Source organism: Anser brachyrhynchus (assembly GCF_964034855.1).
Source record: "Anser brachyrhynchus genome assembly, chromosome: 5".
Classification (NCBI taxonomy): domain Eukaryota; kingdom Metazoa; phylum Chordata; class Aves; order Anseriformes; family Anatidae; genus Anser; species Anser brachyrhynchus.
In genome coordinates, this window is record NC_137699.1 from 47,822,755 (window position 1) to 47,837,447 (window position 14,693).

Sequence of the window (14,693 nt, forward strand, 5' to 3'; positions counted from 1 at the left end):
TGCCCCCATGGGCTACGAGCAGCTCCATCAGCCACGCTGCCACACAACGGCACCGCTGCAGGAGACCATTCGGTCTTTCTGCTCCGTGTCTGAGGGGAGCCCGACAAATGGGGACGATGAGTCTCAGGAAGAGACTAGGGTAAAATCTTACTGTTATCTCCAGTGGCCGGATCGTGGGGTAGAGGGGAGGCAGAGCCAGGCTCTTCTGGGGAAGGGTTTCCACCGAGGGGCACTGCAGTGGTGGGATGCAGCGGGCACAAGGTGCAGTGTGGGACATCCCCATCAGATCAGGGAAGAAATTTCACAATGAGATAGCCGAGCACTCCAAGAGGTAGCCCAAAGACATGTCCAATCTCCATCCTCAGAGAACTCAAACTCGCCCCGAGCCACCCAGTCCAAGCCGGCCCCTCTGTGAGCAGAGGGTAGGACACGCAGCCCTCCGAGGTGCCTCCTGACCCGAGCCTTTATGGGATTCTGTCAGTACAGAACCAGTGCGGAGAAAGGAACAACCTACTGAACACATCTTGCATGTAAATAACATATTTCTTTAGAATTGTATGTTATCCTTCAGCAACACTTTAAGAAAAGAGCTTTAGATCTTTATATTCTCACGTTTCCACATCAGTATTGAGCACGCCTTGTTACTGCTCAACCATTTTATAATTTGAAATGGAATCAGTGACAGAGCCCTTCTTCCCTGCACCAACAGCCTGGTATTAGTTAGCTATAATTAGCTGCTGTATTTCATTTTATTTTCCTTAAAATGGACTGGTCTCATCCCTAACATAATTCCACTCCATTTGGCTGTAATCTAAACATCATTTATACCTATCAGTTATTCTCTTCAGCACCTTCGCAAAGTTTTAATATAGAATCTCAGCATCTATTTCGGTCACAACTTACAATATCTAGAAAAGAAATCTGAATGACAAATGCGTATGTCAGATATCAAGTGTGGAATAATCTCACTTGAACTTAACAGCACCTGTTATCATCCCCAGATCTGATTGTGCCTCCTGCCTGCAGCAGCACAACGCATCAGGAAAAGTTATATTCTCTAGGATTTTGAGATAAAACTACTACTGCCATCTTTTACACTATTATTCTCTATAGATCCTCACATTAAGAAAAAAAATACTTTTTTTTAGGTGTTTTTCCTTCTTTACATGGGTACAAACAAATAAAACAAGCCCTAAGACTTTCCTGAAGAGAATGCTGAAAACACTGTCTCATTACTGAACATAAGCACTGCAGCCAGAGTTAAAAATCCCGGTTAGCCCACGGACTCCACTGCGTCTCGCTTTATCGTATGCTTAGATACAAAACAGCCCCTGCCATCAGAATATCGCAGTTTAAATGAACTGCTTTCAGAAGAGCTGGGTCAATAATCTTGTACTGTGCACCACGGCCAGATGCCAAGTGAGAGCTTTACTCTATGTCCAACGTTAAGACCTGCAGGAGACAAAAGGCCCCGAAAAATCTCCAGAAACTTTCCTCTTATCACAGCAGACAACGCCCTCCATAAATCTGCCCAATCCTTAGTGGAGAAAGGTTTTGGAGCAGCCTGCACTGTCCAGCGCACAAGATGCAAGACTTCTTGGAAGCAGTGGAAAAAGAAACCTCCAAGTCTTGCCACGTACCTGCCACCGAACGGAAAGTCGCACCCCTTGCATACCTGCTCACTGGCCTCATTAAAAAAAAAAAAAAAAAAAAAAAAAAAAAAAAAAAAAACCAATAAACTCGTTTTCCCATCTTGAAGCTACTCACTTCAGGGCACTTTGGCTTATCCTATCTTTGTTGTCCTGACAGGATTTTCAACTGGAGCTGCCCGTAGGGAGGATTCAGCAGGAGAACGCAGGGAGAAGTCCACCTGAAGCCTTTGCTCTCTCACACAGCAAACCTCTTCTCCAGCACAGCCTGCCCCAGCCCTCGCAACGACTGCTCCAAACCGTATAGGAGTAGTCAGGAGAAAATCACAAATGCTATTTAAACAAAGCAGCTGCAAATTACAGCTTAAATCAATATTGCAGGGATAAGAAATAAAGAAAAAAAAATTGTTTTGATTTGAAAAAATCATCATTGATTTTTTAAAATCAATAGTTTGCAAGGTAATCTGGCATTTTAATTTACTCAAATTAAAACACTGCAAAAATCACAACACAATGCGTTTTTACCCCTTTCAAATATCCTGAATAAACGGATTTCCTCTGACAGGCAAGGCAGATTTTACTCATCAGTATGTTAGACAAAAATAAATTGGCTAATCTACAAGCTAAAGAGCAATACCTACCTAGCGCATACAAGACATTATATCCCATCAAGACACATTTTCATCTCTTGCAGAAACAGGCCAGCTTTCAATCAACACGGTCCGAAAACTTAGAAACGTACTTTTTTTCTGTAAATCATGTTACTTTTTTCCACCTCTGAGAAGGATGGACTCACATACGTGCTGTTGACTCACACCTCATACAGCATAGATGTTAGAGCAAGTGTCACATTCACACGCACTGGACTCTGAAATCCTGATTCCTTTACAAGTGGGAAAAGCAAAATTTCAAAGTAGTGTAAAAATACTAAACAACAAACCAACATGCCTGCTTCAGAAATAACAAAATCCTTTACTATCAAAATTAGTATAAAACTATACTGCTAATCACAGGGATTCAGACAGGGAAAAAATACATATAAGTGGTTTATGCAAATTCTGACCCCACTTTATTAAAAAAGCTACAGAAGTCAGGGGTAACATTTCCTAATCGCCACTAAGGCTTTCATGGAATAAAAATAATTTTGTGGCGCTCAGAGTAATAAGCTAGACTGAACATAAATGATATACCTTAATGAATGGGTTTTTTTTCCTTCAGAAAAAAGGAAGAAATAAAGTAATTGGACTGAAGGCAAGTGCTGTTTTTTTTTTTTAGCAATCTGACTGCTCATCCTTCTTTGCCCCTAAATTATGATTTCAGCACATTTAAAATTAATATATGTTTTAGATGGAGTCAATTTTGTTTTTCAAGTAATTTGTGTTTTTTATATTAATGAGATTACACACTGAAGACTTGTGTTTTCTATGTACTCCTCCATGATCATTTCTTTTCCTTTCCTAACGTTCCTAAGCAAAATTTCATTCCGAGAGGCAGCCATTAACAGTTCAACGATCAGCCCTTCTTGTTTTATTTCTCTAAGCACTAGCCAAAATTTTGTCAGCCTTAGATACAAGGCATAAACATTATTATGTCAGTGACCCCTCCGTCACTACTTGGCCCAACTTTTATTTGCCAGTCAATATGCTTACTAATACATACACATGCAAGAGTGTTTATGGCTGCATTTGGTTTTATTTTGAAAACACTGTTTACCTAAGTAAACACACATTTAATAAACCACCACACTGAATTAAAGGTATTTTTATGTGTTTTCTCCAAACAAGAGCTGATACTTTGGACTTCAGAGCAAAGTGTTACAGAACACTGAAGCACTGTTTCAGAACTTCCAAGTTCTTCAGAGTCTGGATAACCTTGATTCAGTCTTTGTCATTCATGTCCAAAACAAACACAGGAATTTGCATAGACACCACGCATACTTCACAAAGAAGTTCCCTATCTTCTTTTTATATCATTAATTCTTGTACTGGTGTACTCTCTACCACACATCTGCACTTAAGTCAGGTTCTGCTTCCACACACTAGCAGAGTTTGCCCCTTTATTCTGGTATAGAAGTGTTATTATAAAACAGAATTAAAAGAAGATCCAGCAAGAGAGGTAAATCAGTTGTAACATCTCCTGCCAAATATCTATAGATGCCTACCTGTATTAACGTTTAAAACACATTTTTATATTTTCAAGTACCTGATTTGTGTACTCATGCCCTAAATGCAACATGTGCAGTGTTATACATACTTTTCAAGTTGGTTAACAATCAGAGCTCTCAGCACTTTTTCAAAACTTGCAATTCCAGAATGGTTTTCTGCAACAAATACACAGCTTTTTGTATAAATAGAGTTTGGTTGCGGTCCTCTCACAGGATAAAGGACAGGCTGTACTACAAAGGGTCAGTAACTTATGTTCCCTCACCCTCTGTCTTCTTTCCCCAGTTCCTCAGTTTGAGAGGGCTGGATTACATACCCATTGCTGATGAGTCACATTCTGGGAATACCAGATATTCTTCTTAGTTTAATGCAGTCACTTCACTTTTTTGCAAAGCTTGCCATTCAGTAACAAAACTGACAACATGCTTAGACTTTCTGAACTTGGAAATGAAGAAGTATTAATTGGAAAACAGAAAGAAAAAAGTGTTTAGCTACACACAGCATAATTTGAAGACTACTATTTAAAATAAAGTGAGATCTGTTAAAACAAATATCTTGAAAGGTGGCACAGCACTAAGAATAAGCCATTCAGTTCACCACCTAAACTCAGTGACTACAGACTACACCACAGAGAAAGAGACTTCTGTAAATTTTACCATTCAATGTCTAAATAGGTACAGACTCCACTCATACCTCCTGCAATAAACTGCTCTGAGGGTGCATGGGAACTGCAGAACCCGTATACAGTAATCTGAAACTGATGCCTTGATTTTCTTAACTGAGTTAAATCTCAGTGCTTAAATGAACAGTCATATTCTCTTGTTTACCACTTTCAAGTCACATGTTAAAAGGTGCGTAGTGCATTAACAATACAGAGCATTTTATAGAAAGTTCTTTGTATTTCACAGCATCGATAATACTGTTTTTGCAGTTAGAAGTAAATGCTAAGCAATTTTTTCTTCCTGAAAACTTCGTACTAAGCAAGTGGTCAGAAATGCTCCCGGTATCTGCTTGGCAAATCCGACTAAAGGCAAAACAACATTTCTTGAATGCAAGCTATGGAAAGTAATTTATATCCCTACTTTCCATTCCCTTTTATTGCAACACATTTTCCTGCCAAAATAATCCATGCAAGAATGCATGACCAAAAGAATCTGCTCAGAGTTCAGTAGTGTAGTGTCAACTCCCTTAGTCTGATATATGACCCTTAATTGAGAGAACTGCCAGCCCTTTTTTTTTTTTTTTTTTTTTTTTAAATCAGATTTTAGGAGTAGCTCCAGAGAAAGAGATAATGAAGAACTGTTGAAAAAAGCATGCATCTCCAATGCTTTGTAAATAGTTCAGTAAAAGCTGGCAGTCATTGTTCAGGAAGACAAAGCCTTCGCATTTTGCAAACCAAATATAGTCAAGGTCTTTACCTTCTGTTGACTTACCAGCGACATCCAAAAATCGATAGATAAAATTGACATACTCCACTCAAACACAACTACTGAATTCTAGATACACGATACCCGATGTGTTCTAAGTAAATGCTAAGGCTATGAGAGTAGTTAGATTTTTCTTTTTCTAGAAAGAGCAAGAAAACAAAAGTGAAGTCACGCTGCCCTACAGAACTTTTCCTCAATAATTGTACAATTAAAGAATATTTGGACAATCTAGAAGAAACCATACTGGAACTGAGAACATACACAGTAAACAAACAGAGATGAATGGATTCGCACCTTTTTCATTTATTTATTATTCTCCAAACGGGAAAAAAAAAATCTGAAAACAACTGACTGTACGGAGCATTTCCTACCAAGGAATTCTACAGTAACACATGCTGTGTACAGTAATAAATGCTTGCAGAATAATCACTGTATGTGTGGGAGAAGAGTAAATTTCAGTTGCAAAAGCATCCTTCAAAATACCTAGCAAGAAATTGGAGGGGGGGGGAAGCTGTTATACAGATACATACGGATACAGATGGTGCAGACCATGTTTCTCCATGGGGACAGACATCAATAAATGATTATATGCTTGCTCAAAGGCACGGCCTGCAAACGAGTTTGCGGTAGGTTATGTGAACTAACAACACAAGTAGTTTGTCACTGGTACACACTTCACATTTGTGCTTCAGGTTGTATTCACAGTACTAATCCGTCAGAAATATATGCACACAAACAGCAGTCTCTTTCATATCCTAATCTAAAAGTTGCTTAGGCAGAAATTAGGTGATGATATTTTATTTTTTTTAAATGACATTTTCAGCATTGTCACATTGAAAAACAACCACAACTGTGGCTTTGTTTATCTTTCTAAGCTGTTCACTGCCACTTCTCACATGTTGTTCCCTTGGGACCTACTCTAGCTCTGTAACGTAAGTTTTGCAACTGTTCTAGACCAATCCATGTCCCTCTCAAGACCAGAATGTGAAGAAACAAGGGGTACAAGGCATAGCTGTTCCAGTAAACAAACTGATTGCCCCAAACGGTAAGGATTCACCACACAGGTCATCTAACACCAGAGACAAAGGTATACCTTAACTTGACAGTTCTCTTACCTCCCGCAATTCAAGCCTCTGAGCCACTGCTTCGAGACTTTCCTGGCCCGTGCTTTCCACAGATAGCGTGAACTCCACAAATTCATTGTTGAGCAGCTGGATCCGAGCCACCAAGCAACTCTTGCTGGATACTGTGTAACGTCGAGTTCGTTTCAATTTTAACCCAAAAGGTAGAGGCATCTTCTTCCACACCGATGGTTAGAGATAAAAAGCTACCACCACCACGGACTTGAGAGAGGAAAAGTAGCGATCTCCTCTCAAAAAGTAAGGAGCTGTAAAGTCTCCAAAAATCAACCAGCAGCAGCAGTATCCATTAAAGACAAGCGAGTTTTCCACCAGGATAAAAGTAGAGGGGGCATCCACTGGAATCCTAGTAAGGAGCAAAGGAGAAAGAAAACATACATGAATCAGAAAAAAAATCTGACTGAAAGTGGAATGGAAACGAGGGAAAACAACATGTATATATGTTTTTTAAATCTAAATAGTCAGTCTACTTCTCCAAAATGCGGAGCTGTTATGTATTCAAATAATCAAATAAACACCAGAGTTTCTGGTTTTTCCACAGACTACAGCAGTCTTTGGCAAGTTTTGTTTTGTTTTGAACTTGCAAGTAAATAATGAGTGTCGATTAAATGCGGATTAAATGCCTTAAAATAGGAAGTATTTCTAAGCGGAATTGATATTTAAATGAAAGACCTCTAGAAAGTCCAAGTTGCCAAAGGTACTTGTAACGTTGAAGAAAAAAAAACAGCAGCCCAGCATTATTTTCCGAGGAGCATGCAGCCTCAGCCCCTATCTGCTGGATTAAGCACAAAACCAAGCCCCATAAAAGATTACAGGGAAAAAAAAAAAAAAAAAAAAGAGAGAGAGAGAGAAGAAAGGCAGGAAGAGAGGTATTAAACCTCACACCTTAGCCATTTCCTACCAGACAATTAAAATCCAATTCCTCTAATTTTCCCTGAATTACAGCTAGTTGAACCATTACTGCTTATGCTAAACTGCTGTACCACGTTTGAGGTTACGGTTTGCCTCACCAACAGAGTACGCCACCTCTGAAAACAAATTATTTTCTAGTTTTTCCCTAAAAAAACAAACCGGCAACGCACTTCTTCCAAGTGGAAAGGTTCCCCGCCTTTTGCAAACACCCTCACACCTGCTCTCCTGTCAGCTCCGCGCTGTGCACGGACCTCGCCTTTCCCCTCTCTCAAGCGTTTACTTTTCACTCGCACCCCCGATTAAGAAACACGTCGCTCTTACAGGTTTACACACCACGTGCACAGGAAAAACACGGGCTAAAAAAAGCTTTTTCCTCAGAAGTAGGCACGTTCAGGGCGGCTGCCGCGGCCCGCCTGGGCGCTGGGGCTGCCACCGCACCGCGCCAAGGCGCTCCAGCCAGGCGGGGGGAGCCACGGCCGCCTTGGGGCGGGGGGGGGGGGGGGGCGACGGGGAATGCTCCCACAGCGACGAGCCCCGGGGCTCGGGGCGATGGCCCCCTCGGGAAGGTGGCCCACCCGGCCCCGGCCACCGGGACCCAGAGGCTTTCAGCCCCGGCAGCCTTGCCCGGTGCCGGGCTGGGGCCGGTGCCGGGCTGAGGGCGCCCCCGCCGCGCATTGCCAGGGCTCCGTGGCGTGAGGGCCGCCTCTGGTGGCAGCGCCGCCTCGGAGATAAAAGCCGTTGTAATTAGAAAAAAAACACAAAACAAAACGCTTTTTTTTTTTTTTTCTTCAGGCTGGTATGTTCGTAACGCATTTTAAAAGGCGTAGTTTGATTTCTGAGGACTTTTCTCAGGTAAGGATAACGTGAATATATCCATTTGTTTGGGATGGGGGGTTCACTAATCTTCCTAGCACACCTGGTTTTAAACTCAAAGGTATAAACAGCTAGATAGTCCCACAACGTTTGCATATTTATGTGCATACCTAGAAATTTAATGGTATTCAACACAACCGCAGGCTCTCTGGGTTGAAACTTTCTTTCCAGACCCCATCCTCCCTTCTTTTAAGCACCACGGCCAAGAGGAAGGCGCTGCAGGAGGAGGCAGCATGGCATTTGTCCTCGGTGACACCTTTGCAGCTCTACTACTTCAAAGGATGACCAGAAGCAGACTTCATGACCATGCTTCTAACAATCTGGAGGCACTTTTACCACTGCACACAGTCCCTAACCTCAACAGATACTATCTAAAATCTTAATTACAACTGATTGAATGATGAAAAAAGAAATAATCCAAACACCACTGGATTTATTTTTAGTTGAGGCTACAGAACACATAACAACTGACGGCAACAAGTTTCCCTGAAAAAATTAGGGATACGCACGGCTCCTCACTTGATTACTTGCTCTGCACGTTGATCCTCCAAATCCAGCCCCCGAGAGCAGCATGTGGGAAATGCTCCACAGACAGAAGCTTTTAGTTTCCTGCCCACTGCCAGCAGAATCTCGCACTGGGTTTATTCCTGGCAGTGAAACTTTTGGCTGACTGACCTTAGCTCACTTCCCCAGGGCCCATTTTCCAATACATTCTGTGCACAATTACGCACATTTTCTTTGGTGCTACAGCGATGTGCAAAATCGACTTATTCATCTTTTTGAAGGCTGCAGTCACAAGTGCAGTGCTGTTTTAACCTCAATTTTACGTACTGAACATAAAAGACTTTGAAACTCTTATATCCCTATCAGGCCTTTAGAAAAGTACCCAAAGACCATGGAAAAAATATCAGGAAGCAGTGGCTGACCTGACAGGTGAAATTCACAAGCCACCTAAACACTGACTTTAGGCAATCTGAGACTTTCAGTTATTTCTCTGTGCACACAGGTAGCAATGCAAGCATAGGGAGAAAGTTTAGATCAGAATTTTCAGAACATGCAAAGCACGCTCGGCAATACTAGGTGCTCTCGTACTTGCGTTCTGTAATGTTTTAAGTTAGGATACATCTGCATTGTTATAAAGCTACTTTAGCAAACAGGAACTACAGTCTGCCAGAAGTTGCAAGCCCAGTTGACTCTCTAAAATAACAAGCCTTTTTTTAGCAAGCCTGGAATTTTCATGCAACAAGTAAAAATGTCTTTCATGGCCAAACTGTACATTTATATTTCAGCACAAACGTAGTTTTAAAAATGCTATATTAGAATTTCAGCAACACGCTCATGACTGAAGCACAATTACTGAGCGCTGTGGTATCTTCCCCTTTACCTACATCTCCCACTTCCCATTTTCCCCTCAATAATTGGCATTTTACTCTACAAGAATTTTCAAACAGCCTGCATGAATGACAGCATGTGAAATAAAACTGCAACATATGATGATAAAATAGGGTTCCTATTATTTCAAATGCTCTAAATACGTATATTTAGTTCAGAGATATTTGAGGAGCCAAAAAAAAAAATCAGAATACTCCACCCTCCCCTTGTTTTACCAGTTAATCTTTGACATGACTTTTGGACTAAAAGAGCAGCAATAAGTGCAGCAGATCTCAAACTTCCCCTGCCTCCAGAAGCACAGAGCTCTACAGCCTTCACTTTCCCAAAAGTAAATGCTTGAAACTCCTCAATCTTACAGTACACAGCGCAGAAGATCGCCCGCTATGTTTTACTGTGCCTGCTGTTTTCCCATTACCTTTTGCTGCGATCCAAAGACACCGAGTCTCCTTTCACATACGTGTAGCTGAAGAAAAACCAGAGCGCTCTGAGACTTCTTCTTGCGGAGCCATCTCATCTGTGTTCCTTGGGGACTGACTTACTGTGTTCCTCTCGTACAAAACAGCTGCTATCTCGGCTAACCCACCTTCTTCTCAGATCACTCATAGTGAAAACATTCCTCACTTCCTGTCTCAAAAAACTTGCTCTGGATATCATTCCACTGGGTAAAGAGCTGGGGGTGGAAGAAAATATTGCAACAAAATAAACCTGTGCCAGCCAGCGCCTCGGACAGCCTCTTTCATGCAATGCTGTGCTGCGGGAGCACAAAATCGCGTTCTCTGGAATATTTTCAAATCGCCTGTCTCTGTGTGCCTGTGTGTGTGTGCATTTAATTTCTTTTCCTGGAGGCGTTCCCCTCGCTCTATCCATGCGGAAGGATACGCTGAAAGAATTAAAGCGAAGGCCCGTATGCTTGCAGCCCATTACCTCAGAGAGTTGGAATGCCTGGCAGGGAGAATGTCAGCAATGAACAGCTGCTTCGCTGGCTACAGGGGCATTACAGAAATAGGGGTTACAACAAATAGCAGGCAATCCTTGCTTTTTTAATCATATGATCATTTATTTTAAGCCTTTCCAATTAAGGCAAATGTCTTCCAAAAAAAATCCATTGGTCTTTTGTTGTTGTTGTTGTTTGTTTTTGGTTTTTTGTCTTTTTATTTTTATTTTTTTACACAGCTTGGAAATATTTTCAGGGTTTAATCCACATGTGCCATACTAAGTGACCTATGCACATACATTTATGTCTGCAGCTAAAAACAGAAGTCCTTGCAAAGTTTCAGCTGTTTGCAATATACACAGCAAGAATATGCAGACTAAAAGGCTAATCTCTCAGCCCTTGCTCAGACACAAAAACTCCCAAAGGCACCAGTAGAAATTATTAAATAATAACTGCCTTATCAATCATTAAGTGCATATTAATTCAGTAATATTTATAGTGTTTAACGAATGGAATCATCATGTAGGGGGCTGTACCCTGGTCCTACAAATCTATGTGGACCTGAAAATAAATCAGCAATTGTATGCCATCTAGAATTTTAAGGTTCTTCACTTTGTGTGAGCCAGGCAAAAGTATATACAAACTTGAAACAGGTGAGGGATGAGGAAAAAGATAAAACGAGTATGTGAATGCTGATTCACGACTGTAAAACTTAGAAAGTATTTTGGTAATGTAAAGCGAACAAACATGCTACTCTCTGAGCAAGTCTAACTTGCAGATCTACTATGCAAACTATGTTAGTACTATGTTACTTGGGAGGACACTAATCTGAGCTGAAATATGTAGGCAATTTTGTACTATGATGAACTCTTTCAAGTTATTTCTCTTAGACACAGCAGTTTTCTCTTAGAGATGACTCTGATCAGGGAAATAGCTCTTTTTCCTCCCATACACAAACCATAGTTACAATGAACAGTCCAAGCCAAAAAAAGAACTCATTCAGAGGAATCTTATACTGAGTAAAAGAAACTAACTTTGAGCTAAACTAAATGGACACCCTTTTCTAAAGATATCCACTACAGGCCAGAAATGTAGCTACTTGCCTGAGAAAACTGGCCAGTACAATGCATAAAAAATTCAAGCCATGAAAATTCAGTGTAACAGAGGTGACTCCTATTTCTAAACAATTCACACTGGAAACAATGTCTCAATGCTCTTATCTGTTCCATTTCCTATTCTAAATCTTGATCACACCCATTTCCTGCCTGATTCTCTGCCTGGAAGTTACATTTATTAGAGTTTTCTAGCTTGGCATAGTTACTTCTTGCTGTATTTTCTCTTTTGCATTTACGTTGAAGACACACCATCTTAAAGACAGGTAGGATATTGCCAATATGTTCCTCTAGAGCTTACATTTTCTGTTTTTGAAGCTCATCAAAACTTTATTCCTGAGCTCCATTTTTAAATTCTGCTTTCTATAACCCCAATTTGTACAGAAAAACACAAAGTTAGGATACTTTCTCCATTTTGCCCTTTCTGTCTCATGTTTTGCCCCATCAACTCTCTATTAGCTGCTTTGCTCCACCTTTTGAGACAAATGTGTCCATGAAAACACGATGATCTTTTATACAGACACATCAATGAGACAGAGCCTGATTGTCTCAGGGCACTATACTGTGTTTCTGCTTCTCCCTTTCAATCCCTCATCAACTTCCATGATGTGCATGGCTAGAAACACCCACGTTCTTTGCTGTACTCATTTCTTTGCTCTCTTGTTGAACCTATGGGAGAAAGAGACTAATGTCCTACAGACGAATACTGCAGCCCTTCTAAAAGGAGATGGAAAAGTTTCTGCCTACTGGATTGAGTAACACCTGCCCATAGTGGAACAGGGATAATCCCAGTTTGAGCTTATTGACATCTTCCCTTTTGGACAGTTCTGATTTTTTTTCCATTCTGGTTCGAAGCTGTGATTGCAGTTGAGCATATCAGTCAAGAGGGTGAAGGTTGATGCAAATATTCACCTTGGTCTGATTCTGGGAACTTTGCCCTAACTAAAAAGAAAGAGAGAAACTTGGAAGTGAGCCCAATAGGAAGCAGCATCAGCCGCTCTCCAGGCAGAAAAGTGGTATGCATGTATATTTTCCTCAGCCTAGTGGAGAATTATCCATTTGTGATAAAAGTACAAGATAGTCCAGAAACAGTTCCCAGGAGGTAAACTATTCCCAAGGGCTATTCCCAGGATGCTAAAACAATGAAGAATTCATGTAGAAAAATATCTTAATTTACTCACTAGCCATGCAAAACAGTGACTTCATGAACTGCAAAGACAGAATACGTCTGACTCTACATGTGATTCTTAAAGGTATTCTCTAAACAAATTCACTTTATTTATCACTTCTATGTTTTGGCTCTGTGAAACTTCCCTGTTTTTCATCATTCCTTTTATTATTTGTAAAAAACTGAAGAGAGAGCTGGGCCTTGATACATCATTACATGCTTCTTGAAGGTAAAAAGAAACAAGGTGGAACAAATAGAAAAATAAGCATACAAGTTCTAGAAAAATAAGCATACAACAGGTCTACTGCATGCTTGAAGCCTGAAATTTCATGCTTGCAAGGTTTATTTTTACATATAAGGCACTGTAAAATGTTCTACCAAATAACTAATTAATAAAAGTGGACAGTTTTCCTACACATTATACAGTGCTGAACTTGAAGCAGTGAGCTTCTGTTATTAGTCAGAAAAGATGCTTTTTTTGAACATATTTTTGTGAATTTATAAATAAATCTATTAATTAGTTGATGAATATATTTAATTCATATTTATGTCATTCAGTAATTTTCCATTCCAATAATAAAATAATGCAACATATTTGAAATCTTAACAGAGCAAAATGTACCTGTTAAAGGTTAAAATGGAATGTCATAATTAGGCTATTCTGTTACTCATTGTACCTCACTGTAATACCAGTATGTTTTAAGTATGGTCAGGCAAACAGCTCAGATCATTAGCATTAATTAGTATAGGGTGCCTCTGTATTATGCTTGGTTTGTATTGGGAGCAGTGATGCAGAAAGAGATTAATACAGTTGTTACCACAGGGTAAAATAAGCTCTAAGCATTTGTACTGTTTTAAAAGACCCTGTATATGTGCATGCTGGGCTTTCTGTATCGGTGCTGCCCACTAAATCAGCGCTCCTGGATGAAGTGAAGCTGCAACACTGGTGCAGGAGATAAAGGATGTGACTTGAGCATGACTTCTTTTCTACTTACTGTGACCTGCCTTGTAGGGTTTCCTCTGCATAGCTCCTCCTTCCTCAGCAAGTGATCCTTTGTGGAAAGAAGACTAGGAGATGATGAAGCCTCTTTGTGTTTAAGACAGAAACTTTACCTTTGTCAGCGAAGCTGTGAAGAACAGTGTGTTATTTTAAGGCTTCTTATTGATCATTACATTACATTACATACACATTCTTATTGATCATTAGAATCATAAAGGTTGGAAAAGACCTCCAAGATCATCTCGTCCAACCATCACCCTACTACCAATGCCACCCACTAAACCATGTCCCTAAGCACCACGTCCAGCTTTTCCTTGGACACCCCCAGGGACGGTGACTCCACCACCTCCCTGGGCAACCTGTCCCAATGCCTGACTGCTCTTTCTGAGAAGAAATGTCTCCTCATTTCCAGTCTGAACCTCCCCTGGCACAACTTGAGGCCATCCCCTCTAGTCCTATCACTAGCTATCTGTGAGAAGAGGCTGACCCCCAGCTCCCCACACCTTCCTTTCAGGTTGCTGTAGAGAGCAATAAGGTCTCCCTTGAGCCTCTTCTCCAGACTAAACAACCCCAGTTCCCTCAGCCGCTCCCCATAGGACTTGTGTGCCAGGCCCTTCACCAGCTTCATAGCCCTTCTCTGGACACGCTCCAGGGCCTCTTGTGGTGAGGGGCCCAGAGCTGACCCCAGTACGCTACAAAGCAGGAGGCGGCTGCAGGCCTCCCTCGGGCACTGGCAGAGGAAGGGAACAAGGACGGGCGGGAGGTGAGCGGGGCCCGCTGCGGGGCGGCCGAGCGAGCTGGGGCAGCTCCGGCCCGTGGCTCAGCGCAGCCCGGGGCTCGCCGCCCTCTCGGGGCCGGCAGCGGGGCCGGGCCGGGCCGGGTGAGGGGAGGCGGCGCGGAGGCCGGGCCGCGTCCCGCCAGGGGG

At 41.5% G+C, this 14,693-nt stretch overlaps 1 protein-coding gene across 5 annotated transcripts in view; it reads right to left on the reverse strand.

Moving 5' to 3' along the window:
• PTPN21 (protein tyrosine phosphatase non-receptor type 21) overlaps nucleotides 1-14,545 on the reverse strand; it is a 46,434-nt gene extending 31,889 nt beyond the window's left edge. Inside the window, exons 1-3 of one of the 5 annotated variants that reach the window (XM_080593008.1) lie at nucleotides 13,764-14,545; nucleotides 9,970-10,224; nucleotides 6,354-6,723 (exon numbers count right to left, since the gene is read on the reverse strand). In XM_080593008.1, the coding sequence (XP_080449134.1) occupies nucleotides 6,354-6,533 (180 nt within the window). In that variant the 5' untranslated portion in view covers nucleotides 6,534-6,723; nucleotides 9,970-10,224; nucleotides 13,764-14,545. Of the gene's footprint in view, nucleotides 1-6,353; nucleotides 6,724-7,459; nucleotides 7,531-7,610; nucleotides 7,632-9,969; nucleotides 12,855-13,763 lie in introns of those variants that run through there. The other 4 variants (XM_080593009.1, XM_080593007.1, XM_080593010.1 and 1 more) reach the window with 4 other exon arrangements.
• Nucleotides 14,546-14,693: the final 148 nt, after the last annotated feature.